The 27,460-nt window shown below is 42.5% G+C and overlaps 1 protein-coding gene across 6 annotated transcripts in view; it reads right to left on the bottom strand.

Annotated features, from left to right (window-relative positions):
- Positions 1 to 643: 643 nt before the first annotated feature.
- Positions 644 to 27,460, bottom strand: part of GNB4 (G protein subunit beta 4) — a 54,530-nt gene continuing 27,713 nt past the window's right edge. For 3 of the 6 annotated variants that reach the window (XM_033068982.1, XM_033068986.2, XM_033068981.1), the window contains exons 2-10: positions 11,973 to 12,072; positions 7,694 to 7,732; positions 6,887 to 6,993; positions 5,968 to 6,031; positions 5,061 to 5,223; positions 4,821 to 4,887; positions 4,495 to 4,696; positions 3,226 to 3,442; positions 644 to 2,113 (exon numbers count right to left, since the gene is read on the bottom strand). In XM_033068982.1, the coding sequence (XP_032924873.1) occupies positions 2,007 to 2,113; positions 3,226 to 3,442; positions 4,495 to 4,696; positions 4,821 to 4,887; positions 5,061 to 5,223; positions 5,968 to 6,031; positions 6,887 to 6,993; positions 7,694 to 7,732; positions 11,973 to 12,029 (1,023 nt within the window). In that variant the 5' untranslated portion in view covers positions 12,030 to 12,072 and the 3' untranslated portion in view covers positions 644 to 2,006. Of the gene's footprint in view, positions 2,114 to 3,225; positions 3,443 to 4,494; positions 4,697 to 4,820; positions 4,888 to 5,060; positions 5,224 to 5,967; positions 6,032 to 6,886; positions 6,994 to 7,693; positions 7,733 to 11,972; positions 12,073 to 17,655; positions 17,737 to 24,089; positions 24,187 to 27,170; positions 27,244 to 27,460 lie in introns of those variants that run through there. The other 3 variants (XM_033068983.1, XM_033068985.1, XM_033068984.1) reach the window with 3 other exon arrangements.

The following is a 27,460-nucleotide window of genomic DNA, read 5'->3' as shown; positions in this document are numbered from 1 at the left end:
TAAGAGAGTTACAAGAATTCCATAATAGTTCTGTATAAATGCAGACAGATCACAAAGCAAAACACTGAGGAATTCCTGTGAGACACAATACAGTGGGATTTTGGTCCTACACCACAGGCTGCTGTTAGGAAATGTTCCTTCTCCAGTATAAGAAGCGCCTTTTTCTTATTTTAAAAGTGAATTTACCGTGATTGACTGGAACATTTATTGGCACCTTCACCATTAGAGACATGGCGAGTTTACAGGCACAGTCTGGAAGTAATGAAATTTTTAAAATGTCAGAAACTTCACAAAAGTCATCTCAGCCAGAAATCCATTTGGATAATACTACAGGATTCTGGGCCTTTCTCTTTCCTACCTGACCCAGAGACATCCAGACTCCCCATCAGTTCCAGTGAATGATGACTAACATCATCTTCCAACCTGGTGATTTAAAATCCACGTTATCTTTAAAGTAAGTCACTTAAGAGAAGCCAATAGACTTAATTCCCCATTTCAAAATAGCCACAGATGTTCAGATTCCCAAGGGAACATCCACTGTGAGTGCAGACATGCCAGGCACCAAAAAGTTAAGCAACCTCCCTGGGCAGTTTCAAATGGGCATCAGCCACGTGATTTTCCTGTCTCTGCACTGAACTGTACTTGGTGAGATTTCTGAACAACTGACATCAAAATCAGAATCACATCAGGGAAGGAGCAGCAATGGCTATTTACAGTGTTGGAGGCTGCAGAACATCTGGCATCTCTAAACCTCCATGGCACAGTCCTCAGCACACAGAACAAGCAATATCCTCAAGGTTATCCTGGGAGGTTTTCGGGGGTCATACAGGTGCAGTTAAGTTACACAATTCCTTTGGTAATTCACACTGCACAGAACTGACAACAAGCACTTCTGGCTGTGGTGTGCTTTGGCAACCCCTGAATTTGGAGGGGAATTTACAAGCAATTAACTGCACAGTTAAATCCTCTTTAGGAATTTAAGCAAAGTCCTCCTGAATTTCTCAGCTGGTGTGGAAGGAGCAAGCTCTGCACGCTGCTCTGGGCTCCAAGCAGCAGCCAAGTCACTGTGAGTGCAGATCAGCTGGAGCTTGGGGGGAGCCAAACCCACACATCTGGCCAGGGCTGAGTTGGCCACAGCACTCAGCCACTTGGTTTCTGTACCCACAGACTTCATGGAACAACTGATGCAAAAACCTGCAGGGAGGAAGCTAAAACATCTGGATTTATTTTATATTCCAATTATTTCTGCTGTTGGTGCAAGTCTACCTGGCATTAACTCCTTGGTGTTTGGAGGTCATGACTGCCAATGGATGAACCAGGAACCACTGGCTTGAAGGAAGAACCCCCTTGATCAAAAATAGGCAAGCAGGTCAAGAAGTGAGTGAATAAGGCGGTAGGTATTAACTGGGAGTCTCCAGGGCCTTTAAAAAAAATTCAAATGCCTTCCATTATAAAAAACACATACATACCATTGGCTTCACTTTATCTACAGTAAATTCACAAAAACATTTAAAACAGCAATCTAGTTCACCCACTACAAAACTCAGAAGTGACATCTCGGGTTAAAAGCAAAGCTATAAATGTAGTTCCTTAAAAAATGCGAACATATTTTTTACATACAGACAAATGTTACATGATTGGCTGCTATAATGTGTATATTCTGTTATGTACAAAAAAAAGTACAGGATTAGCAGACTGAGCACAAGCAAAAACCCTTCAAGGACAATCTAACCAAACCACCAAAAACAAAAAGACTGGCTCTTAGTTTGTCGGTCACCATGATTATGTGTGCTGGCCCCTTTTAAAAAGTCAGTGATTTCTTCCCCCCTCCCCTATTTCTTCACTTGATTTTTTTTTCTAGTTTACAGAAAGCCTTTTTGTGTAATAATCAGTGAATAGAAAAACTTCACCTGCAAATACAAGGTAGAAATGTTATTTCACAGCTATAGGCTGCAGCATTGATCTCTCCAGATCTCAAATGGAGAATGTACATGTTTGGCTCCCAGTTAATTCCAGATTCTGAGAAAACTGTCCCAAGACCCTGTAGCTACAGCCATGCCGTCATCAGTAACACCTAAACAGCTGACACGGTTGTCATGGCCAGCCAGGACACCTGGAAAAGAAGAAGCAATGGAAGTTTAGTGTCTGCAAGATGTCAAGCACTTCAGTTGTTACTCTGCTCTCTCAGGTAAGTCTTAACTGTACTAAATGAGATGCAATGAAGATCTTAATTCTCCTTTTTGTCTTTACTCTGAGGAACCACATAGACAGTTAACAGCCCTATCAAAAAACCCAACAATAAGGTATGCAAAAATATCTACACGATTGTAGATCTACAAGATTGTCTCCATTTTTCTGTTTGCCCTTATGACTTCTCCTTTCTGTCCCATAGATGTCCTTCTTCCTAATCAGGCTCTCCACTGGTTTTCCCTGTTTTATAAACTGCTGTCCCAAATTTCAGCTGTCAAGCACTTCCAAAATCCAATGTGATGTCTCCTGACAAAGCCCTGGATGCATTACCTACCTTGAGTTTCCCAAGTTTTGCAAACCCTAGGGATTACAAATGCACCATATATTGTTACAAATGGAAGAGCAGCACTAGCCTGCCCCTTTTCTGCTTTGGTTCTGTTTTCTCTCTACCTCTTCTTGCCTTTGTCTGCTCTCTCAAGGTTCCCCATCCAGATCTAGCAGAACTAATGAGAAGGATCTATTTTCAGTCTGAACAGCAGAACTGATGTTCAGAACTGAACCAGGCTCAAGCATTTAAGTTACTGTAATAAGTGGGAAAGAAATAGCTGTGCTATAAACATGATGTGTCTTGACAAAAGTGACAGATTCAAGGACCAGAAGTTTCCACTTTCCCTCTCTCCCAACAGCAGGGAATGCAAAGCAAAGACTCTTGTAGCTACATCTGAATTAGTGCAACCCATGGGTGCAAACGTGTAATTCTGCACTACTTAATTCCATATACTTCAGTGGAATATATTTTCTGTAGATGCAATTTTGGAGGGCATTGCTCAGCCTCAAGAGCTGGGATCTCTCAGCACACAGATCTGTAAAGCCCAGGAACAGGCCTGTTCTCCAGAGGCAATAAAAAGATGCCATTTCAAGAGAAAAGGAATCAAGCAGGTTCCACTCCATCAGCACCAGCACCGGCAATGCCCTGGCTCTGTGTTCTGCACAGATTTTGGCTCAGCTGCCAGCACTCGTGTCCTGTGTCCTCACCTGCCCTCTCCCCTTTGAGGGTGTCCCACACGTTGCAGTTGAAGTCGTCGTAGCCCGCGAGCAGCAGGCGGCCGCTCTTGGAGAAGGCGACGGAGGTGATGCCGCAGATGATGTTGTCGTGGGAATACATCATCAGCTCCTGGTCCGCGCGCAGGTCGAACAGCCGGCACGTGGCGTCGTCCGAGCCCGTGGCGAACGCGTGCCCGTTGGGGAAGAACTGCAGGGGTTCAGTGACACCAAAACACACTGGTCATGCCTTAGCTGAACAACATCACAGGATCACTATACCACACAAAGGCAGAAATATCTGCATGTTGAAAAATGGAGCACCTCTGGGACGGTACTGGGGACACCTGAGTACCTGGAATTGTGGCCAGGCAGTGGCTGTGTGTGTGCTGTACCAGCAATCACAGCTCTGTACATCCTGGCTGAAGTGGAACACAGCGTTCCATCCTGAGCTGGTCAGCCAGGTTGGCTCAGCCAAGATAGAAGACTGCAAACAAGCAAATCAATTTCCTAAAAAAAAAAATCTACTCCAAATCCGAGTTATTCTCCCAACAGCGATATTGATTGAAATGGGGATGGAGAGAGCCCAGCACATCTCAGGGTCCAGGTCTAAGTATAGGAACTGCATTTTTGTGCTGGTCATGTGTTTGGTATTTTCTCAGCCTTAACAATTTTTCATGTTTATCAAAAACAGATGCAGTTTCAACTTACATTTCTTTCTCTGTTTACCAGAGCCTGGATCTTGCTGATCAGAACATAGTGTTACTATGACAGAGGGGAAATATAATCCAGTTTCTAAATATTACCAAATTATTCCGGGGAATATTCAACATCAATACTGATTTTTATTGCCTTTCAGAATATTTCACTGAAAGCTCTTTTTGTTCAACAGAAAACTTTAGGATGAGGATGCCTGGCTGTGTTGCACCCCCTCAGTATATTGTATTCATTTATTTTAATATATTGCCATGTTTCAAAAAGTTTCCCTAGTCAATTCTTTACTTCTTAAAAAAAGTGATGTCTCAGTTACTGAACTATTCCAGGAACAGCGCAGTGCATCACAGCTCATGGCAACAATAATTCAGTTACAAAGTAGATTGTAAGTTATTACACAACCTTCTCCATTACATACAATTTAACATTCTCTACCCGAACTAATTGATTTTAAATCAAGGCAGCTCAGTAGACTCTAAGCTAAATTCATGCAAATGTAGCCTTTATCCACCCCCTTTCTTCCCACGTGGAAACAGGAGGATCACTTACACAAACTGCATTAATGTCTGACACGTGCCCTGTGAAGGACTGCCGGCACATTCCATCGCGGATATCCCAAAGCTTGGAGGAGGCATCGCAGGCGCCCGAGACAAAAGTCCTCATGTCTGGACTCAGAGAGAGGCTCATCACATCTCCAGTGTGCCCAGTGAACGTGGTGGTCTGCTGGCCAGTTTCAATATCCCACAAAGCACTGCAGGTGAAGTTAATACAATGTCTGTCATCATTTCAGAGTTCAAGTTTTAAACACAAATAAGGCACTGGAGACAAAAAAAAAAAAAAGAGGAAGAAAGCGGGGGGGGAAGGTCAAAACTCACCAAGTGGTGTCTCCTGAGCTAGTGACAATTTGGTTGTCATCTAGGAAGCGACAACAGGACAAGTATCCTAAAAACAGAACAGTTGTATAAGGTTTTGACCCAGGAGTAATGACTGTAGGTACCAATGCAACAACATCCAAGTTCTCCCCAGCCAGTCCATAACCAGCACAAGCACTGCCAGCCCGAGGCAGGACCGTTCCCTCGGTGCAGTGGCAGCAGGGGAAGCAGAGCACACCTCACCTGTGTGCCCCGGCAGCTCCCGGCTCACGCGCACGTTGCCCTCCCTGGTTTTCAGGTTGTAGATGGAGCAGATGTTGTCCAAGCCCCCACAGGCCACGTAGTTACCAGAGGGAGCGTAGGCACAGGTCATCACCCAGGAGGACCTCAGGGGGATGGCATGCATCTGCAGAGAGACACAGCTCCTGGTCAGAGCACAGCAGCACCAGGGACACAGGCCACCCCAGAGCAGCGTTTGGGTTTAACATCACATCCAATCAGGGCACTGCACACACCCACACCTCCAGGGTGACAGAGACCAGGGGTACCTGCAGGGCACATCCACACACCTTCAGCACCTCATTTCATAGCAAAGCTATCGTAAACTTCAACATCTACAGTGTCTGTTCATTCTAGTTAAGATCTCTCTGTCCAACTTTTTAACATCTTTAAACTATGGGTGTAACACAGGACGGTTGTCCCCATGGAGACTGCACAGTTTACAGAAGCACAGCTCCCCTCCACACTACCCAAGCTTATCCCTAACAGCTGCTTCTCTTCCTTCTCCTTCCTCTGCCCTCAAACCCAAAGCACTCTTGTAACTTCTGAGGTTGCGTATTTCTGTAATTCAAAACCAATTTACTTTAATTTCTATAATTTCAAAACCACACAGGCAGAGAGCTACAGCTACTGCATTAACAAAGTAAGAGTGAAAATGTTACACATTACTATATAATTAACTATTGCTTCAGAGTCATAACCTACAACACATCTCTAGTGCTCACCTAGCCATGAAAGGAACAAAAAGAGATTATAGAATGAGAAAGACTGCTTTTGATTTTTGACTTGCAACCACAGTAAATAACAGACATAAGCCCATTCAAACACACAACTCATACACGAATTATTGATAAGGATTATAAATAACTACCTTATTTGTTGTATAACTATCCCAAATAATTAATTTTCCATCTTGAGAAGCACTGACTAGTAGCCTAAATATGAACACAAAATAAAATATGTTAATATAAAACAAACAAAAAAAAAATCTGAAAATAGACATACATCATACATGATTAAGTGATTCAGAAGTTTCATAATTTCTTTATTACCCTCTGTTTTTTCATTTTTATTGGAAGGCTGCATTTGTTGGAAAAAGTCTGCAAAGATCTACATCTCCATATCACCTGACTGAGGAATCCCATGGGGACTCATGATTAAAAACGAACACAAGCAAACAACTCACTGAAAACACATTTTATGAACTCTCTCCACAACTGCCTTCATTATTCATATAACTACACAGTTGCACAAAAGCAAATAAGGAATTTAGGCAAAAATAAATCTTGAGAACAGAGTCTAGATTAATTCCTCTCTGGAGGACATGATACAGAGCAAACCACAAGTGTTTATATCTCACCATCAGCTGCTCTGAAGGCAGCAAAACAAAACTCCAAGTTACTTTTCCCACTATATAGAAAAGGATTTTTTTTCAATGAAATTAAAATTTCTCAGTGAAGTTTTTAAATCCCTGCCACAGAAGTTACATAATTATTCAACATCTTGGAAGGTACAATATCCAACATTCCAAAAAATATGCCTCATCACTACCCTCTGGCTTAAACAGATTGAAAAACTTGAGTTAGAAAGTGAAAGAAGGACAAGGCAAAAACAGGACATGGCAAGAACAGGCTGAGTACCTCTTCTCTGAGCCCCCCACCCTGGCAGTCTGTGATGCCCTGAAGGGCACCAACCCCACCCTATGGGGCTTCCAGGACCTGACATGAACTGGGAGGTGCCAGTGTGATGTCCAGCCCTCCAGGGGCAGGTCCAGGCTCCCCTGTACAAACCTGGAGTCGGATCCCCAGTGCATGGCATAGATTTTGGCTAAGTGACCTCTGAGCGTGCGCCGGGTTCGCATTTGGATCCGACCCACGGAGTCCAGACTTGTTGTGATCTAAAAATAAACAAAACAAACCCCTGAGATACTGGGAACTATTTTTAATGCACGAGATAACAAAAATACATTTGAACTTTGATAGAGTATTATCTATCTTGGCACACAACAAAAAACATTAAAAAAAAGGGATACTGGTGTACACCCAGCAACACCGACACAAACAGATTTTACAGAAGACAGACATAACACACTTCACAGTGGCTACAAGTAAACTTCAGGAAGCTCTCTTAAAATATTTCTATGTTATACTATTTCAGATTATTAACTCTCAGAGTTTTCAATTTAAATCAATGAAAAAAAGTGCTCCAGTATTTACTGCACTGTTACTTTTTAAAGTATGGCAGAACTTAAAATGCAAAATAATTCTGTTTCCAAAAAACTGCTGAAAGATGTTTATTTAAGTCTTTCTAAATATATTTAACACAATAAACATATGCTACTTAAAAGGTAAACTGGAAGCAGGATCTATTAAGATGGTGGGGAGGTTTTTGACTGGTTGGGTTTTTTTGCTATTTTGTTTATTTGGGTTTATTTGGTGAGGCTTTTTTGAAATAACTGTAAACACACTGTACATTTCCAAAGGTTTCTCTCACTTTATTCTTTCAGTTACTGAACAGGAACATGCTAGAGTCACAAACTGATATTTTTATTTTTCTAATCTCTCAAGTAACAGCCTACACAAAGAACAAGAACATACCTGGGCAAGAGTTGTGTCACTACAGGCTTTCCTGGCATCCTGAAACAAAAAAATGGAACAAGCTGAATTGCAAAGGCAACACTGAGCATCAACTGAGAGGGTCTAAAGGAAAAGTAACTCTTGAGCTAAATTTCAACACACTCAAAGCCACACAACACCAGCAACTGACATGCCAATATTCCTTCTATCACCCTAATCTGTTTTATTGTGCAAGGAATCTAAAAAGCAATGGCACACAATGAGGGGTAGTGGAGGAAGAGGGACTTAAGAAAGGCCATCCCCAGTAGCCTTTGAATCTCTCTTTCTACAGACTATGGGATTCAAAGGCATTTGGAGCCATCCTGAAGTCCCAGTGCCTACCCTTTTCCCTGTACTCCTTCCCTGGGGTGGATGTGCTTGCTCAGGGTGTGCTGAGCACAAGGGAAGAACTGATCCACCTGGAAAAGCAACCACATATTACACAGGATTAGCAAGCTCTGTGCCACACGAGGCTCTTGCACAAGTTAACCCTCCCTGCTGGTTGGGAGAGGCAGGATCTGGGGAGCAGGACAGACAGCAGGATTACCAAAGCTTAATGATTATGTACTTGACACAAACTGAAGGGGAAAAAATGGCCCAGTAACACTCTCACCCAGATCTCCACACAGACACTCCATGGTTTTTTCCTTATCTCAGACTCTATGGACACAGGACTTGTTTCCTGCACATGATTCAACCTGACCTAGAAAACAGACTTGACTTTCATTTGCATAATTCAGAGTCCCACACTGAACCTCTGACACAGGTGAGCTCCACTGAGCCTCACCTGCAACATGGATTGTGCAAGACCTGGTTTTAGTCCCAGCTGTGACTGCACTGCTCTCCTGCAGCTCAGGGTCCTTCCCAGAACACAGAAACAGGCACATGGCCAGCACCTCCTTCTGAAAAAATGGTTTAAACTGGCTTGAAGTTAGACAGGAACTGTGCAGCACAAGTTAAACATGGTTTAAACTGCCTGAAATTAGACAGGAACTGTGCAGCACAAGTTGAAGTTAAACCTATCAACAGCCCTATTGAAGGACCAGCCACAGAACCCTCTCAACTCCTGGCAATTTTTCCAACTTGTGCAACCACTGAAGCAGGCACCCAAAAAAAAAAATGGTGCCTCTTACTAGCACTTTGTGTGTCCCTCCAAAGTTCAGTCTGTGCAGAAATGGCAATGTCCCTTTTGAGAGCAGGAGCAGAAACATTTGCTCACACATTTTGGAACTGCCTCAGCATGTTCAGGCTGGGATCTTCAATTTTTTTCAAGCTCTTGCTTGAGAGTTACTTGACATTGCAACTTTAACATTTCTTAAGTGCATGTTTATTTTGACCACCCTTTATAGCTCTCCTCCCAAAAAGCAAGCCTGAGAGTGGATTAAGTCATCTCAACTTATTTTTATAATGTCTGAACTGTAGAAATATTTATAAAATGTTGACGTCTGGAATCAGGAGGGGTTTAAAATACCAGAGCAGCAAATCCCTCAGCACTCAGGACTTATTTCATCCACAGGAAGAAACACACTGGATTTTAAACATGTTTGTTGATTTGTCCTGAAATAGTTGAAAATGTTCAACATAAAATGAATTTTGAATGCAGTCTGAATGAAACAAAGCATTTTTTCTCTTTTAAGAGCAAGCTATTAGCAACTCCTATATTTGAGGCTAATACTTGCCATACAATTGGCAAAATTGCAGGAAAAGGAGAGTTTCAACAGGCTGTTTTAATTCTTACCTTGAGCCTGCATTTCTATATATGCATTATTACAACAGAATCATTAGTGTCAAAACATAAAAAAGCTCTTCTGTGTAATTGCAGATTTTTCTCAGTTCGTGCAGTAGACAATGCAAAATTTGTGAGAAAAATTTAAGTGCTTGATCAGTGTGTAGCCTCCAGATTCTCCTAGCACACACTTCAGATTACAGTTTTTTCCCCAAATTACATGTATTTTTTTAATATAGTGTGTTATTTGTCCAAAATATCTGGTTTAAATGACACTGTGCCAAGTAAGCAACACTTGTAAAAATCATTCTCCTCAATTTCAGTTCTCCAAGTGAGGATACACATATCACATGGGAACTTCATTACAGACAGAACTAGGAATTAACTTTAACCATCAAGTCATCTGACAGATATCTGGCAATTCATTGTTCAGTGTTCCAACTTCCTGCACTAAAAATTCCTGCAGTCTCAGGTTGTACACTGTGCACAGACCAGAGCCCCAGCTGCATGGGGAGACCCAGGTGCCCACATCACCTAGATACTGCAAAAATAAAATGAAAATGTCATGGAACACTTCTAAAATATTGCAGACTGGAGTCTATCAGGGATCAACAGCTCTGCACTGCAGCTTCCCCACCTTAGGACGCTGTTGGGTACAACTTTATCTGGACCTCACTTCTAGGCACAAAGCTGATCTTCTGTGATTATATTGTTAGAGGAAATACCAGCCAAAACCCAAGAGCTGTCAACAACTAAGACAGCAAAAATGCTAGCTATACATCAAATGCTGCTAGTGACCTCATCTCTTTTTAGGAGTGCATCAAAAATAATTCCTGAAAATAACCAGCCCAGTAGATATTCTTGACACTTAAAAACCCCCTATTTTTCAGATCCTGTATCTATCCTCTTACCCATTCCAAACAAAAACTGTGCATAATTTAGTAAGCAAGATAAGTAACCATCTCTACAAATATGAAATTGAATTATTTGGTCAGAAAGTTTCATGGACATTAAGTCATCAGGAGCATTTTTAATTGCCTGTTAATCTGAAGTTAGAATTAAGCACAAGGTATCCAAGCCTGCACTCAGATGCCAAGAGGCAATCACCAATTCCACTGCTGAGCCAAGGGACTCCAAGGGCAATATAACCATGGTTACTCAGCTACATCTGATCGATCCAGTTACAAGTTTGGGTGGTAGAGTTACAGAGGAAATGTTAAATCAACCTAAAGCCACAAAATGGAGTCATTACCTAAGAGCCAATCAGATTCTTATGCTCTAAAATTTAAAAAATAAGCAAACATTCTGCAGCACAGTCCAAGCCCTTTAACCTGCCTGGTAGCTCTTTCTTCCCACAATTTTGCATGAAACCAGACACTGATGACCAAGACTGAACAAAGACTCCCCCAACACAACATAATGATAAAGTCTTTACACAGCATGCAGAAGAAGAACTGAAAAATTATGCACCCCTTTTAGCAGGGTAATTCTGTAATAAAGCTTAAATTGGAACAAAAAATTAAGTGTTTTAAGCTAAAAATGATTTGTATCCTCTACAGACCCAGTAGCACTGAGTGACCCCCACCTCGTCTTTGCACAGAGTATGAAGTGAGAACAGGACAGAACTCTCCTTGGAAGGCACTGAAAGAGCAGCATTTGCCCCCAGCACAGCCCTGACACATGAAGTGTGTTCAGCACAAGGCTGACACCACCCAGCAGCCTCACACCTCACAGGGGACACCACACAACGACTGCTGCCAGCAGATATCACACTAAAAAAAGCCTCTGTGCATGCAACATATTCCAAGAAACCTATACTCTTCACTGATAGGAATGTTTGCAAATAAGCCATTCCCATATAAATCAGATTTATGAGTGTGCTCCATCCTTTGAAAATTTTGATGAAAAATAAACAGACTTTGAAGATTCTTATAATACTTTACTGAAAACTGCATCACTGACATTGCACATTGCAAAAGATTCCTGGAAAACTGACTGGGCATGACAGCTCATACTTGGTTTATCTTCACTGAGTAAATACAACAAAAAATAGCCTGTATGGGGGCATCAGCATTCAATAAAAATAAACTTAACAGCAAGCCAAGAAACAGTGCTTGTAGAAATGACATCCATCCAGGAATGCTCTCTCACACTCCCTGCTTTAACCTCAGGCTTCTCAGGGGTCACTTTCAGCCCACAACCAAGCTTTTCTAAGACCCTTCAGCCAAACTTGTCATGCCTAGGTTTTAGCAGTTTGTTGCTGCCTTCAGTTTCTAAAAACTCAGAACATAACACTTGCAGAAACACATACACCCCTAGCCCCAAAACTCAGCAAACTTCAACAGGAAACATTTTGTTCAAGAACTGTTACTAATTTACTTCATTATACTAATGTTTTTTCTGATTTTTACTCAAATATTCTGAAACTATTTTAAGCTCTGCACAAGTTAAACAGGAACAACTGATAGATCTTTACAGTTTATTCCCTTAAAGGAGGAACTTTATCATGGAAAATAGGCAATTCCCAATTCTTACTCTGATTTGGTTTCGCAGCTGCTCTGCCTCCTGCCGTAACTGCTCCAGCTCACTCATCTTCTTCAGCCTCTATTTCTCACGCTCCACTGGTGAAGAAAACCTGCCAAGAAGAGGGAAGAAAGAGATACTCAAAGTTATTTTTCTCCTCTTTAAAAAACATAACAAAAACCCTAAGAATCTGTGTACATAGTATGTATTTTTATTCTGCTTTTAGAAAGGCTTCCAAATAGACATTCCCTTTAGTACACCGTGTTAATGAATTTGGCAAGACCTAAGTGATTTCAATTCCTGAATTACCACAAAAAGCAGAATTAAGTACAATCTATTTTGAATATAAAAGCAACTGTCAACAGAACCACCCACTGTACTTTATAAACCTGTTTTGTAGCAGCTCCCTGCTCCCCCGCCCAGAAATCTGTCAGTCTGTGCCCCGGATGGCAACACAGAGCAGAGGCTGCAGGTGCCCCCAGTATTTAGGGGCTCAACAGGGCTGTGATACAGGCACCTTGCACAGGACATCCAGGGCAGACTTGGTTTTAATTGAAAATTAAATTTTTTAATCCTAAACTACAGCTGAAATAGCAGATTATCTCCACTTTTTTCTCCTATTTTTTTCAGGCAAGGCGCAATGATTTTTCATTTCAAAAGCACCCACGGAGTGAGATGGGACAGCAAAGCTCAAACCTAAAAGCATCCTTGTGCTGATACAGCCCTCAGCTCCCTAAAGCAGTGGTTATCTGAACAAGGACTCAAAGCAAACTCAATAACATCAATTAACAGTAAGACCACATGCAGGCACACTTTCAGGTTAGTAATTTTTTTTTTCAAATCAGATTTTTGCATTTGATTTTTTTCAGTGTGTTGAATAAAGTTTTCCCAGATCAATTTTCAGTATTTTTATCCCCAGCACAGCAGTGCAGCCAAACACCACTAGAGACCTCTTAAATCTATTCACACACATGGAGACTTCAAAACCCTCGCAGTGAAAGCAACATCAGCAAGTAAATTGCTCACAGACAAGCCAGGCACTTATTTGTAATTTTTTCATGACAGAAAAAGCACACCAGAAAGGTGATGACAGTGGTCCCATGACATTATATAAAAAGCCAAAACACTTCTAGCTTGTAGAAGAAGACAGACAAGTCAGACTACTACTCACAAAATGAAAATTGAGGAAGGAAGGAAAAGAAGCAGGAAGAAGAACCTATTCAAAACGTTAGTCTATGCTTCCTATTTAGTCCACTGAAAAATGGCCAAAAAACCAGAGAAAAAAAAGGTCACAGTGTGTCTGCTAAGTTGCAGACCTCTGGGGAAACCCCTTTATTTGGTCTGGCTACTGGTTCTCTGCAGCTCAGTAGTGATATGCTCTAAAAGACTGACTCAGGAAAAGTTTTTTCCATCTATAAAACATCACTCACAGATTTAAAAGCGTGAGAAGTTGTAGTTCAAAGCAATTTGCAATAAAATAATCATCCTTGGAATAACAGTTTATACAAGTGTTTGAGAGCTATGAAGTTTATTGCTGCCCAAGAAGAAATATATCTGCACTAATTATCCATCTACTTCCTTTCAATCTCTGTGCTTCCCACAGGTATCACTTCAAGTCCATTTCAGAACCAACTCACAAACATACACTAAAAGCTGGATCATCTCCAAATCAAAGCACATCCTCATCAGTAAGAGGGATGGTGACTCAGCTCTAACCAGTATTTCCAGCTATATATAAACAAACTGTGAGGTTCATACATTTCCCTTCCTTAAACCTGTGCTCTGTTCAACTACAAAGATGATGTAATTCATATGGAAATTCTCGAGGAGACTTCTCCATTTCCCACTGTGTTCCTTTTTCAGAAGCCCAGACTATTTAACACTGCTGAATGCACAGCAGGTATAACACACAAGCCATCAACACTCGTGTCCAATTTTAAAGATTAAGCATTAAAAACATGACACACATTAATCACATACTTTTACAGACTATTGAGTTTAATTACAACCCTAATGCCTTTAATGGGGATACCTCTATGAAATATAGCCCCACTTTCAGTTCTGACTGTGTCAAATTAACCTTTTCAGTATGATTTTCCCTTTTTATTCCAGAACCTACTCAAAGGTAACACAGACAAAACAATGGTCTCAAAGGTCTAAAGCCAGCCAGCCATGCTGCCTGCCAATGTTCAGTAGTCCTGTCGCTATTTTTAACAGGAGATGAAGATTCCTAGCAGGGAAGTTGATATATCTCTAATTTTATGAGAAGGGAAGTCAGCTTCTGCCCTGTGATGTGCCACACACTTCAGTGCCCTGTGACAGTCACTTCACATTCTCACAGAGAATTACTGATCATAAAGAAAGTGACATTCTTCACAACTGGAAGCATGCATGGCCAGTCACAAACACCCAGAATTAGGGCATTTTTCTATTCATAGGTAAAGCTGTGAGCAGATTTGAGAATGAGCTGTAGCATTGCACTGGCAAAGACCATCAGTGACAATTCTGCACATAAATTTCATGTTAATTAATGTCACTCACATCAGCACTGTCCACCACTAATGCCATTTCTGCACCAAGCTGCACCAGCAGCTGCACAGCTGTTAAACTTCACAGCTTAAAATCGTGTTACACTTCTCCAAGTTCCTACATGGACAAACTCCAGAAGCCTTCTCACTCACCCACGTCTTTAGTTTAAAAATAATTCTGAAGTGAATAAAAGGATAATGATCCTTCATATTTTTGAAAGAAACTTTTTTAGTAGTGGAAAAGCCCTAGCAGCACCAGCATGTTCTGAATCTGCAAAGCCTTGAGCATTACTGCTCAGTAGAAATGTGTCAGTGGTTCAAGGTCAAGCTATACTTCAATGAGCAGAGCTGCCTTCAAACCAGCACACACTTCCATAAAATCCAGACTCACTTTAGAACTGGTTCACTCTAGCCTTAAGCACTGAAGTCGCTTTCCAGTACACAGCATTTGAACAGCTAGCTCTGAGATATTAAGCTATGTATAAACACCAAGATACTACAGTAAACAAACTAAGTACAGTTCAACTATTAAAATTGAAGTGTATCCAACAGCGTTGCACTGCCTGGCAGCAGCTCCCAATGCAAAGGCCTGTGTGTTCAGATCATCACCCACCATTAAGTATTTAGCAGAGCTGGCAGGAAGATGCTTCCTTGGGATTTTTACTTTTTTTTTCAAGCACTATTTTCATGTGCCCACAGGAAGCAACAGAAATTGAGTGGGTAGGGAGGAAGCTCTCACAAATGCATTCCCAGATTCACACTTACTCTGCAAGCAGTATCTCTGAACTCCTGTCGAACTCCAGTGGGAACATCTTACTGATGTCACCAGACTCACAACAGCAACACAGGAAGATAAGCACTTGCTTGGAAGCTTGGAACTCATGGATGCACTCATGTCTGTTTTAACACTTGTGAATCTCCAGCAGTATGGTTACCATACTACTGAGGTAGTTATGAGCAAAGATGATTACCCAGACTAGATTTACTTGCTGTAATATTGTTTCTAAGCCTGGTGAGGTGACCAGTGAAGCACAGGAGGACACAGAACTGAGATGCTTGGCTGCACTGGCAAAGCAGAGGTTGCATCCCACAAACCTGTCCTCACTGCAGAGAAGCAAGACACCACCACAACCTTGAAATGTGCTACCAGGCACCAGGTAAACAACTTGGGTTTTATCAGATTAAATGCTGGGGCTGCTTTGGCAGGGCTTACAAAGATTGCCAAGAACAGAGGTGATCTCTGTGTTGCAGATTTTTCCTCATACATATTACTGAAAACCTCAGTGGATTCATCACCAACCCACACCAGGTTACAAAGGACATAATGCCTGTTCACTCTCCCCTCCGAGATCAAAATACTACAACCTGGAAGAAGTGCAGCTTCACAGCCTGAAAAAATCTTTACTCCAGATACAAATTTCCCCAGGAGCCCAGCTGTACCATACTTGGTCATATACACAGCAAAGCCATCAGCCATCACCTGTATGGGCAGAAAAGAGTGAGTGAGGATTCCTCCTGCCATCTCAGGAGACTGGGGGTAACATGATGTCTACTTTCCTGACTTATTCGTAGTTTTAATAAATGTTGAATCAGAGAAAAAATATTCTGAGTTTGCTCAGATGCAGAATACTCGTGGTATCTGCTTTTCAGCATTCAGAGGTAGCACCTCTGATCAAAGAGGTCAGATGCTTCTCTTCAAATACAACTCATGATGTGCACCATGTGCTATCAACAGCTCTACCCACTGAGCCCCTGAGGGGAAGAGCAACAGGGCAAGGAAGAACCTTTTAGAATCTTTGGTAGCCAAGGGTGTGCCACTGCAGGACACCCAAACCAGCAGGAAATGGAGCCCAGGACATGAGCTGCTTCCATCAAAAGCACCAGCACAGGGTGCTCGTTGTGAGCACATTCATGTAGCCAGAGAGGCACATCCTTGCCCCCAGTCATTTGGGTTGAACTGCACCTCAGTGAACTTGTACAAGTGAATTTACTGATACCAAAATAAAGTGCCTCCCAAGGCAAAATAATTAACTAAGTCAGATTCCACAGTATATCTAGTGCCAAGAAAGCCACTGCCAGGCTGGAGTGCTCCACAGATAAATTACTCCTTACACTGTTCCTGATTCAGTAGCAGCATCATTTGCTGAGAGTTTAATTCTTCATCATACAGGCAGGCAGTGACAAACGACCCCAGGGTCTTGTCTCCAAAGTACTCTCTTTGCAACCCGTGGACTTAAAACCTTGTGGCTGGAAAAACACGATTTTCTCTGCAAGAGTTACTACAGAAGCGTAAACATGCCCCACCCCACAACAAAGGTTTGCTATTTTCGTACCATATATATGTAGAGATTAAAGGGACTGCAGAAAGAACAGTCTGTTTGACTGCATTCTGAAGCACTATCAGAGAGTTTTTAAGTAAAAATTTCATTTTGTATCAAAAAATCCATCCTTTAGAACTGAAACAAGTGCCTACCTACATGTATCAATCTCAGGTTTTCAACTCCTATGCAGCAAGATCTCAAAGTGATCAACAGACAGCAGGAGAAAGGATGTGATCATCCCTACTAGTTATCACACAGGTGGCTAACCATAAGAAATGCTAACTATAGCACTTTACTAAATATAGGGGAAAGACACCAAGAAATACTCCAGCTCTCTCAAGGGAATACACTGGTAACCCACAGACACTCAGGTTGGACAATGGGCTCTGCCTCTGCAGCTGAGCCCTGCCAGCACACACTGACCAACACTATATATTCAGGATGTGCCAGAGAAGATTTTGATAAAACATTTCTTCATTTACTGACACTAAACAAGATTTTGGCAGCTTTGCCCAGTCATTTATGTCTCCCCAAAGCCATGAATAGAGAAGAACAAAAAGAGGTTTTATCTCTTACAGCCTGAAGAGAATGGATTTGACATATTCAAAATCTACTAACTTGGACACAGTGGACAAAGCCTTACATTAAGTGAAATCTCTGCCTGCACAAATCATTTAAAGTAAATGCATTAATGCTGTGCTGTGTTACACACCTTCATACATAGCAACTACTTCAGGTGGAATTTTACACAATGTATTTTCTCTGGTAGGACTGTTTGAGAACCACACATACACTCAGCTCTCCACTGAGGAAAATGAAAACATTTAATGGCTTTTTTTACTATACCTTGGCCCTATGCTTGCCTCTCCTTTGTTCCCAGAGACCTTTCCAGCTATCCATTCTCCCAAGCCTTCTTTGTTCTGCCTTGTAGGAGTACTGCATCAATAAACAAAGACAACAAAGCAAGGAGCTTTTATACTGGTCAACTAATACTTGAAACCCAGGAGAATAATGCTGGGGTAAGTTGAAATAACAATATATAAGGGCTGTAATTGCCCCATTGTGTACCTTGGTCTTTATCTCTCCTCTCAAACCTCTGGAGTGCATCTCCCTCCTTTCTTTATCTTTGAGGAGTGCAGAACACCTTATACACACCAGTTAAGTAACAAAATAATGGCTATTCCCTCAAAATATGGTTACAAATTAGAAAACAAGCCTGGAAATCCTAACTCGATGTTTTCCTTAAGCTTTTTGTATGTTCATTTTGTCAGAAGGAACTAATTGCCACTCTGATTTCCAATCCCCAGGCAGATGCAAAGGAGAGCTCTCCCATGCTCAGGGCCTCTGGTCTCCCCAAGAAGAAAACAGGAAGCAGCCTGGGTGTGACCTCGCTCACTGAGGTCAGCGCTATTGTTGCACTTCTGCACATTTTGGAAGTGTTTTAAAGTGATATTTCTCCTTTATAGCTTTGGTACAAAAACAGGAAATAATCAACCAACGCCTCTCGAGAGGAAGGGTTTGAGCAGAACTTATTAAACACCCATTCCTCTAACAGATACCATCCCCAATTTTAAGGGACCAATGAATGTGTGTGCTCAGAACAGCATGGACAGCTGGAATGGAGAGGTGACAAGAGAGACTCAAGAAAACTGCAGGTGAGTGGGATTCAAGTCTCACCTCCTGGTGTGCCCAGGTGCCCTGAGCAGTCACAGCAGGAACACAACCCCACCCACCACCAGGGTGGCACAGGCAGTTTCAAGGCAGCAATATTGTCCTTCCCTTCCCCACAACACCTCGGACCTGCTCATGGCAAAGAGCAGAAATGTGTGCCACACATACACACGGACACACTCAGCCAGGGATTTTAACAGGACTTTGAAATAAAGCCTCCCACATCAAAACACTTCTGTTTACCACAAGAACTACCTGCAGTTATGAACAGAATATAAACCTCTGCGTTCACCTTCAACCTTGAGCACTGTAAACATCACCCCTGAGCGTTTCTCAGCCACACAGGAGAGCAGAGGAAGCAGCAGCTGAGCACAAAGCCATGTCTTGGCTCACAGAGAGAGAACCCACATGGGCTGGGCTGCAACTGGGTCATCTTCAAGGTCCCCTCCAACCCAAACCACGCTGTGGTTCCACAGGGAGCAGCCCAGCAGAGCAGGGCACAGCCCAGGTTGGGTTTGGTGGCTGCTTTGATTACAGTTTCCATGGAGGACAAACAGACCAACAAACACTGACCCTGTCCACAGCAGTCACAAACACACAAAGGAAATCAGTTCAGAAATTAAAGTGAAGTGATTCTGAAGTTTACTAGTACAAAAACATTACTGGCTTGAGACTGTTACCCTTCATTTGGCTGACAGCTCATGAGACTGGTGTCCTAAGCCCTGAGACATCAGAGTTTATTTCTAAGAACCAGCTACAGTCTAAGCCAAGTACATTCACAAAACACATACAGAAAGACCTTACTCTTCTTAACCCACACACACGAGATTCTAGAAAAAAAGGCCTCAAGAAATTCAGTGTTAAGCATAAGGCTGAGGAAAGCACAGGAAGGAAGGAATTTTTAGTCATGAATATTTCACAGTCCAACAGTGATTTCTCCAAAATTAACATTCTTGCTTCTTATATTCATTATGTTTGTTTCCAGGTCAAAATGTTTTGGTACATAAGCACAGACTTATTTTTATCACACTCCCTTGCAAACAGAACTTCATGTGAAATTCAAATTATCTTGTCTTTGTAGACTGTAATAATGATTCCCCAGTAAAATTTTGGTTCACTGACCTCAGGACACTCCATTACTACACAAATTATTATTGGTTTTGTAATTCAAAACATGTAAGAAATGGCAAGAAAGATCTTAATGAAGCAGAAAGATATAACCCTAAGTAAGAAGACAGATGGTTCCAGTCCAATTTCTTCCTTGGGGACAGACAGGTGGACACACATATGGAGTGAGCTGAGGGCTTTTCTCTTCAAATACTCAGCTATACCCAGAAGCTACTTTAACATTTTAGGAGAAGTGTACTGCAGAGTGACAATTCAAAGTCATTTTGAAAGACCCTCATTTACATTTAAATCCATCTCTAAGCAAGTTTGACTTTGGATTTTTTTTAAGGGGCTAATGCACTGGTATTTCCTGAAGTGGCATCATGTAGGGCCAAGCAGTGCTATGCATATGAAATCTGGTCTGGCACCTACAGGCACAAAAGATTACTGAAGCAGCCTCCTGTTATCTGAGAGTGAGCAGACTGCACAGTGTGCATAAAAAGCACCAAGTGCACAGAAAATTTTAGGTTTGAAGTCAGCAGAGAAGATACACATTAAGAGAATTCATGGTGTCTACAGGAAAAGTGCCTCCATTCAGCTCGGATAGCTGCTCACTCACCCACAATAATTCCTGGCTGACAGTTTTTGAAAGTGGAGCATTCTCACTCTCTTGAGGAGCAGAAAGCCCAGCAGTACCAGTTACACACACACACACTGCATTCTTTCAAATGTCCCATCAGCTCGGGAGAAGCCATGCATTTGATGGATCCATGGTCCCCAGCCCTTCCCTCCTCCCCATCCAGCACCACTGGCACTCCCTTGGTACCACAGTCACAGCGAGGCATTATGTGCTGCACACAGCCTACAGCTGCACCCTTTCACAGCAAAACAAGGCAATATAAACATTTGTGCTTTTTTTAATAACAATTATCCAAAGGTCAGATAAAACTACTGCCCTCAGGACTAATTTTAATTTTGCTTGTAGGTTCACAATACATTTCTGGTCAATAACTTGTGATTTGAAGCCATGAAAATTAAGTTCTCTTCCAGATTAGAAGAGTTCAGGTTACTTTAGTAGGCTTTTCTAAATTCTCTTTTTTTCCTCGAGATTCACATTTATATGAGATGCATATACCTTCCACCAAAAACCTCACACTACAAAATGATCAGAAATTCAATGCTAGAATGTAAAAACCCTATGTACTGTTTTTTCACCCTTATTACTGCAAATATGGGATTAAGAGCACACAGACTGTGTAGCTACTTCTGGTACCACTTGTGACGAGACTGATATATCTAATCTATACTCCTTGGAATTCCTTTTGATGTTTCTCAAGCAGTAATGTCTGTTTTCAAACAGTTGCTCACTAAAGAAGATAAAACATCCAACCCTGAAGAAAGATGTTATGTTAAGGAAATCTGTAGCACTGTGTCCCTAACAATCTCCACACTTGCAGGGCTCTCAAAACAATGGCTGTCTTTATAGAGGCAATTTTTAACTGGTCCATAGTCAGAAATTACCTGCCTGCCTGGAAAGAAAATGGGCCTATATGAAGTTTCCAACAGAAGAAGATAAAAGAAATACACTGCTGCTGCAAAGAAGTACAATATTGATTCCCACCTGTAGCAGCCTTCCACAAAGTATAACTTTTTTATATGAAAACTTTATGAACACATGATGCTCACTAGGTTATAAATAGCAGAATTCCCCTGTGGAGACAAAGCCTAAGGTTATAGACAGGAACAATCAGTCAGGCACCATGGCCAGGAGAGAGCCCCTGGCTCCACAACCTGCTTTGCTCAAGGGTCTTTCCACCCCACTGGAACTTCTGCTGCTCTCAATGCTCCCGACCTGTCTCAGTCATGGTGAGCCAGGACAGCAGCTCAGCTAAATCCCTGCCTGCTCTAGCCCTCACCACAGAGCAGACATTGCTCTTGGAAGTCTTTTGGGTTTAAGGGTTTCATGTTTGAGATATGCACTCCAACACTCAAGCTTTTCCCATCAGTGCTGACTGATGGATTAGTAAAAATGGTTGAAGATCCTTAAGCTCCCACTTCCAGAAGCTACACACCAAGCACAGAATGCCAGTGAATGAAAAGGCAAACACAGCCACAGCTCTGAAACTCTGCAGCAATTCAACTGTTTGCTAAGGTTGTTGGCCTTTCAGGTCTCATCCTGTCACAGTTACCAAAGCTCTGTGATTTGGGGCCATGAGGTTTCTATAGACTGAGATCAGAGAATTCCTTGAGCTTCTGAAGCAGTTCCACCAGGAAAAGTCAACTTTCTTCACTCCATCCCTTTCCAAAGTCCATGTTTGGCTTTTGTCTACATTTGTAAGAATGTCTAACAGATGAGCAGGGAAAAAAATGCCTTAATGACTTGCCATCTCCAGCTACCTGACCTTCCAAATTAGCTGCTTTTTCCTAAAGTGTGGGCAACTGCAGTGAAGCACTCACATTATTAAATACTCATTTACAGGACATTTACTCTGGACTAGTATTTTATTTTTATTCTGCTGCATAAAAATAAATAATCCAGCTTCCTCTTTTGGGATGTTTCCAAGACAAAAGAGGAGTTTCCCCTTTTCTGGTGCAGATCTCAGAAATTAAGGTTGTGTTTGTAGCACCAAATATACAGTTCTACTTCCAGGCCATCTCATTCCCCATACTTGCATTTAATTTTGTATTTAGGTACCTTGTATTAAAACTACTTGAAAAAGCAATGAAGAAGTTTCTTGTCCAACAAGTGTCAGTCAGTGAGACAGAACAGGCATTCAGTGTCCTATAAAAAGCTGTAACACTTCCCTGTGGAGCACTGCTCTTCTCCCCTGAGACAGTCAGGAGCACCCAACCCCCCTGCTGTGTCCTTTCTACCATTCAATGGAAGGAAAATGGTACCAACGTCCTGATTAATTTCTTGAAATTCTAGGGCATCTGGACTTGATGCTGTCATGGAAACTTTGCTGTGCTGCTTTTTAAACTCTGCTTCTATCGTGCCTAATGTTGAGATTAAAACAAAACTCTATCTTCCCTTCAGCACCGTGCACAAGCAAAGGGAAGGGCTCCAGTCTGCCTCCTCAACAGCAACACAAGATAAATACATGGTCCTAAATCTAATTCATATTTTTGGGGGGGAAGAGAAAGCTTTTATAGAATTTAGCTAATTAAAATCTAGTGTACTCCAATTTACTAACTTTTAGTACTGTGACATTACATTGCAATGTCAAAATCTAAGTCAAATCATGAACACCAATCAAGATCACTAGGTACACACTAAATTTAGTGTGTGAAATCAGATTTTGACAAGCATAACATCTATACATGGAATCTGAATACTTCTTTCAGCTCAGTAACAACTAGGCTCAACTTAAATCAAGACCTGAAATAAGAAAAATGTCTTCCTTTTCCAAGCTAGGAATAAAACTGTTTTATATGAACAATCACCTAAAACAACCAATCATAACACAAAGGGTCACCAGAAAAATACTCAGATCAAATATTTCTTTTAAACAGACCAATTTTAAATATCACATTTCAGCAATAGATCATAAAAGAGCATCTTTAATTTTAATGCAAGACTTCAAATGCACACAAATACCACACAAATTGCATTTCAATATATAAATATAAAATTACACAAGTGCAATTTATGTTAGATATAATTACTATATATATATACACACACATATATATGTGTATAGATATCACAAGAAAAATATACAGAAATAATCCAACAAGAATTAAGTCATCAGGTTATCTGGAAACTGCTTGGATGCTCTGTGCCAGACTAGATGCTGACCACCTGAATTAATACCTGCATGATGAACACAAACCAGGCAGGTCCAAGAGTTCCCACTGCTGATTGCAATGAGGTGATTTGTTCTTGTAAAGCTGCCAAGACAGTCACTGAAAGGAGCTCCAAAACCAATCTCATTTAAGAAGCACATTCAATCCTGGGATTGATTTTATGATTTCATTTTGTCCTTCTCCCCACCCCATTTGAAAATTAAAACCTTAAAAAATAATTTCAATGCTAACATTACTCAGCTCTTTTAATGTTTCAAAACACTGGGATTCACAATGACTCAAATATTTGGCTTACACTGAAAATCCATATGATTAATATTTGTCTGAGACCTAACATAAGAAAGAGGGGGAAACAGTTCCTGCAGACTGTCAAACCTGCTTTGCCCCAAATAACCAATTTTATGTAATAGGTGGCACTTGAGAGTGCCTTTTGCTCTACAATAGAAACAGGCACTTCATCTTTCCCCTTCTTTTCAGTGTAAGCCCTTCTAGAAAGCAAGAGATTGCAGGAGTTACTGAATCAAAATTTGGTATAGTGTGTCAGCATTTCACAAACTTCTGAAAGCTGAGACACTTTAAAGGAAATGAAACCATCCTCAGCCAATGTCCATCAGTACCTGTGTTAATTCTGGCTTTCATAAACCCTCAGCCCAGCTCTCCCCAGGCACTGCCCCACAGTAACTCCAGCCACTCACAATGATCTCACATCCAGTGTCACTGGGGGCATCCAGGCTGACATTCACTCAAAGCATTCAGGAATTCCCCTCCTGCTCCTCTGTTTCAGGCTCTCTGCAAAGACAGTTCTGTTGTTCAAGCACTGCTGAAGACATGACCCCAAACCTGAACAGTGCCACCCTTTTAATTAAAGCTGCAGCTAAGTGCAGCCCTGCCTCCTGTTATCCAGAAAGCTCCACAAGCCCTCTGCTCTAGTATCAGGTACCAGAGCACAGCCTCAAGAGAACATTCTGTGGTTTTCAGGAGCATTTGCTGTAGTTCTGGTTTGGGTCTTTCACGTAAATTCTCTTACAAAACCCTGGGTTGCAAAACACAGAAGTTTCATACAAGAACAAAACAATAACAACTAAATTTAATTACACACTTCAGAAGATGAAGTGACAGGTCTGCATCCAATTAGAAAAGAGAAAAATTTTGGTGGACCTTAAAAAATGTTTTCTTGATTAGCAATACTATGCATACTTTCTAAGCAGCCAGTTCCAGGCACTTGGGAGCTGCATTAATCTGAGCATTGATATTTCCAGACAGTTTTAAGTACAAAACACAATCACTGCATTATCACTGTCCCAAAGTATTTACATTCTAGGAGCATGCACTGCACGTCAAGTTCAGAGATTTTGAATTTCTTACTAGTTCAGTAAGGCATCTCAAAGTGACTTCTGAGATATAAAAAATATAAATGACTGCCTTCACTAACACAACAGTCATAAATTAAAGACTGGCAGAAAACAGAGCAACTGAAGAAGATCACTTATCTACATACTGTGGGGATATTTTTTATTTGTATTTCTTATTCACCTTCAAAATCTTATATTCATAAGTTTTGTGCCATTTTTTAAAGTTCCATAATGGTCCAGGAGAGAAGTACACTGTTCTGTATTCAAAAATATTTTTGCAAGGTTTTCCAGTTTTTGAGGTTTTTGAGTCCTACATTTTTCTTTAGAAATTGAAAATTAAAATACTTGGGCAAATTGAAAACGAGATGTATTTTTCCTCAATTAAGCAACATGAAACAGTTGAAATTTTCATTATCCAACATTAATGTAACAAATTACATTTGTAGGCAACAATTTTTTACTTAAGATTTAAATGACTGAGCAGTTCATCAAGACCAACTTTCCAAGCACTCAGGAAAGGGCTGAAGTAGAGATAGAGCAGCAGCTATTTGCTGCAGCACTTTAACAATACAGAAGAGAGAAAAAGATGCATCTGTAACTTGAAACTCAATTTTTTCACGATTAACAGGTGAAACGTATGCACTATACACTATTATAGCATAGTTCTATGAGAACTTAGTTCTCAGCCTATTAAATTTGTATAACACATCTACATTATCCACTGTGAAAACTACTCATTTTGGAGAAATAATTCAAAATACAGTTTACCAGAGCAGACACACAGCGAGACATATCCATACACTTATGATCTCCCTCATTTCCCTAGCCCCCTCCTTCCAACATCAGTCTGTTCTTTGGAAGCACAAATTAACTTCACCACAGCTATCACGCTTAAAAATCACAAACAAACCCTGCAAAAACCCACTGAAATTCCCATCCCATTAAGAGACTTTCAGGGCTGTGTGTGCTTGTCATGTGGTTTGTTTCATCTTAATTTGTTGATATAGTTATTATTCCTGTTAGCAGGGCTGCAGACTTCCCCCAGCTCTCAGCAGGAATTGCACCTCCTGTAGCTGACACTCCATTGTCAGGTTAGTGACCATCTTTTACATCACTTCCCATATTTCTAACACAAGTCAGGAAGCAGCTTCAGGTTTTCCCCTGAACACTCCCATGACTTTGCAGACTCATGTCCCCGGTTTCCATCTCTCCCCATGCTTTCACAGTGGTTTTTACAGCCCGGTACCCATCTCCTCTCCCTGCACCATTTTGCCATTCTTTCCCCTTCATTCCCCAGTACTCCCCACCCAGCAGAGGAGCATCTACTCCTTTGTTGCTTCAGAGACTGATTACACCTAATTAAATTAAGCACTTTTCCCCTCAGCTCATACTCAGCTTTGAGACTTACCCGCTTCTATTTCAGAACTGAAAACCATCCTGGAAAATCATGTACTTTCCAAGCTACAATAACCAGTCTAATAGAAGACAACATTCTCAACTGTATAATTAACAGAGGGGAACAGATCAGAGCCTTATTTTGCTTTAATTTAGATAATATTACAGCATAAACTAGTCTACCACATCTATAGCTGGTAGCAATTTGGATGCTTTTCACAATTTCCAACAGAAATCAAACTAAAAACTAAAGAAGATGATAATCTCAGCAACAAGTGCAAAAATAAAAAAGCAGATTTAAAAAAAGTAAAATAAATCTGGATGGCGAAATGACAATACCTACAAAGTATGACAGGAAAAGCACCTAATGACTCTGCACTTTTCCTAAAGACGGGGAGCACCTTCCGATTCACCTTTGCCACAACAGTCACGCAAGGTATGCGATTCCCAGCCCCTCGCCACAAAGCCGAGTTACGGCTGAAACCCAAACGAGGGCCGGGCTGCTCCAGCCAGGTACGGAGCCGGGAGCGGAGCTGCCCCAGCGGCTCCCCGAGCCGGAGCCGCCCGCTGCCCGCCCTACAGCCCGGACCGAGGTGCCGGTGCAGCCGGGGCGGCCGGAGCGCCCTGCACGGCCCGTGCCCGCCGGGACCGCCCAGCGCGGGCTGCCCGAGCCCCGGCGGCTCCTCCCGGCCCGGACGGACCGCGCAGCCCGGCTGTGTCCGAGCCGGACCCGGCGGCACCGGGCTCGCTGCCCCCGCCCTGCCCGCTCCTCACCTCCCAGCCCGGGCTACCGAGCCTTTCCCTCCGTCCCGCACCCCCCGTCCCCGGCACCACCTCGGGGGACCCTCCGCGCCCTGTCCCGGCCCCTCCCTTCCCCGCCGAGCCCGGGCGCTGTGCCCGCGCTCCGGGGCGGGCGGGACGGCACCGGGTGATGCCGCCCGCCCATCTCGGCGGAGCCCGGGACCGCGCCCTCGCCCCGCAGCCGCCCCAGCCCCTCTCCCGCGGGGCTCTCCCTGCCGGGGGCTTCACCTGCCGGGGTCTCACGGCGCTGGGGCCGCTGCCGGCGGCGCCGCCCGAGCGCTGCCTCCCTGCCGCCCCCCCCAGCGCTGCGGTGGTGCCGCCCATGCCCCCCCCAGCGCAGCGGATGGGGCCGCCCAAGGGGCGGGGCGGGCGCGGCGCTCCCGGGCGGCCCCGCGGGGGCAGCGCCGGACGCGGCACCGGGACCTCCCCGGGACCCTCCCGGGACCGGCGAGCCCGAGCCCACCCCGCTGGGGCCGAGCACGTCCCCGGGCTCCGCGGCTCGGGCGGGAAGCGCACTG

This window comes from Catharus ustulatus, chromosome 10 (assembly GCF_009819885.2).
Source record: "Catharus ustulatus isolate bCatUst1 chromosome 10, bCatUst1.pri.v2, whole genome shotgun sequence".
NCBI lineage: Eukaryota > Metazoa > Chordata > Aves > Passeriformes > Turdidae > Catharus > Catharus ustulatus.
The sequence above is the reverse complement of the archived record's forward strand: the minus strand, read 5'-3'. Positions and strand labels throughout refer to the sequence as shown.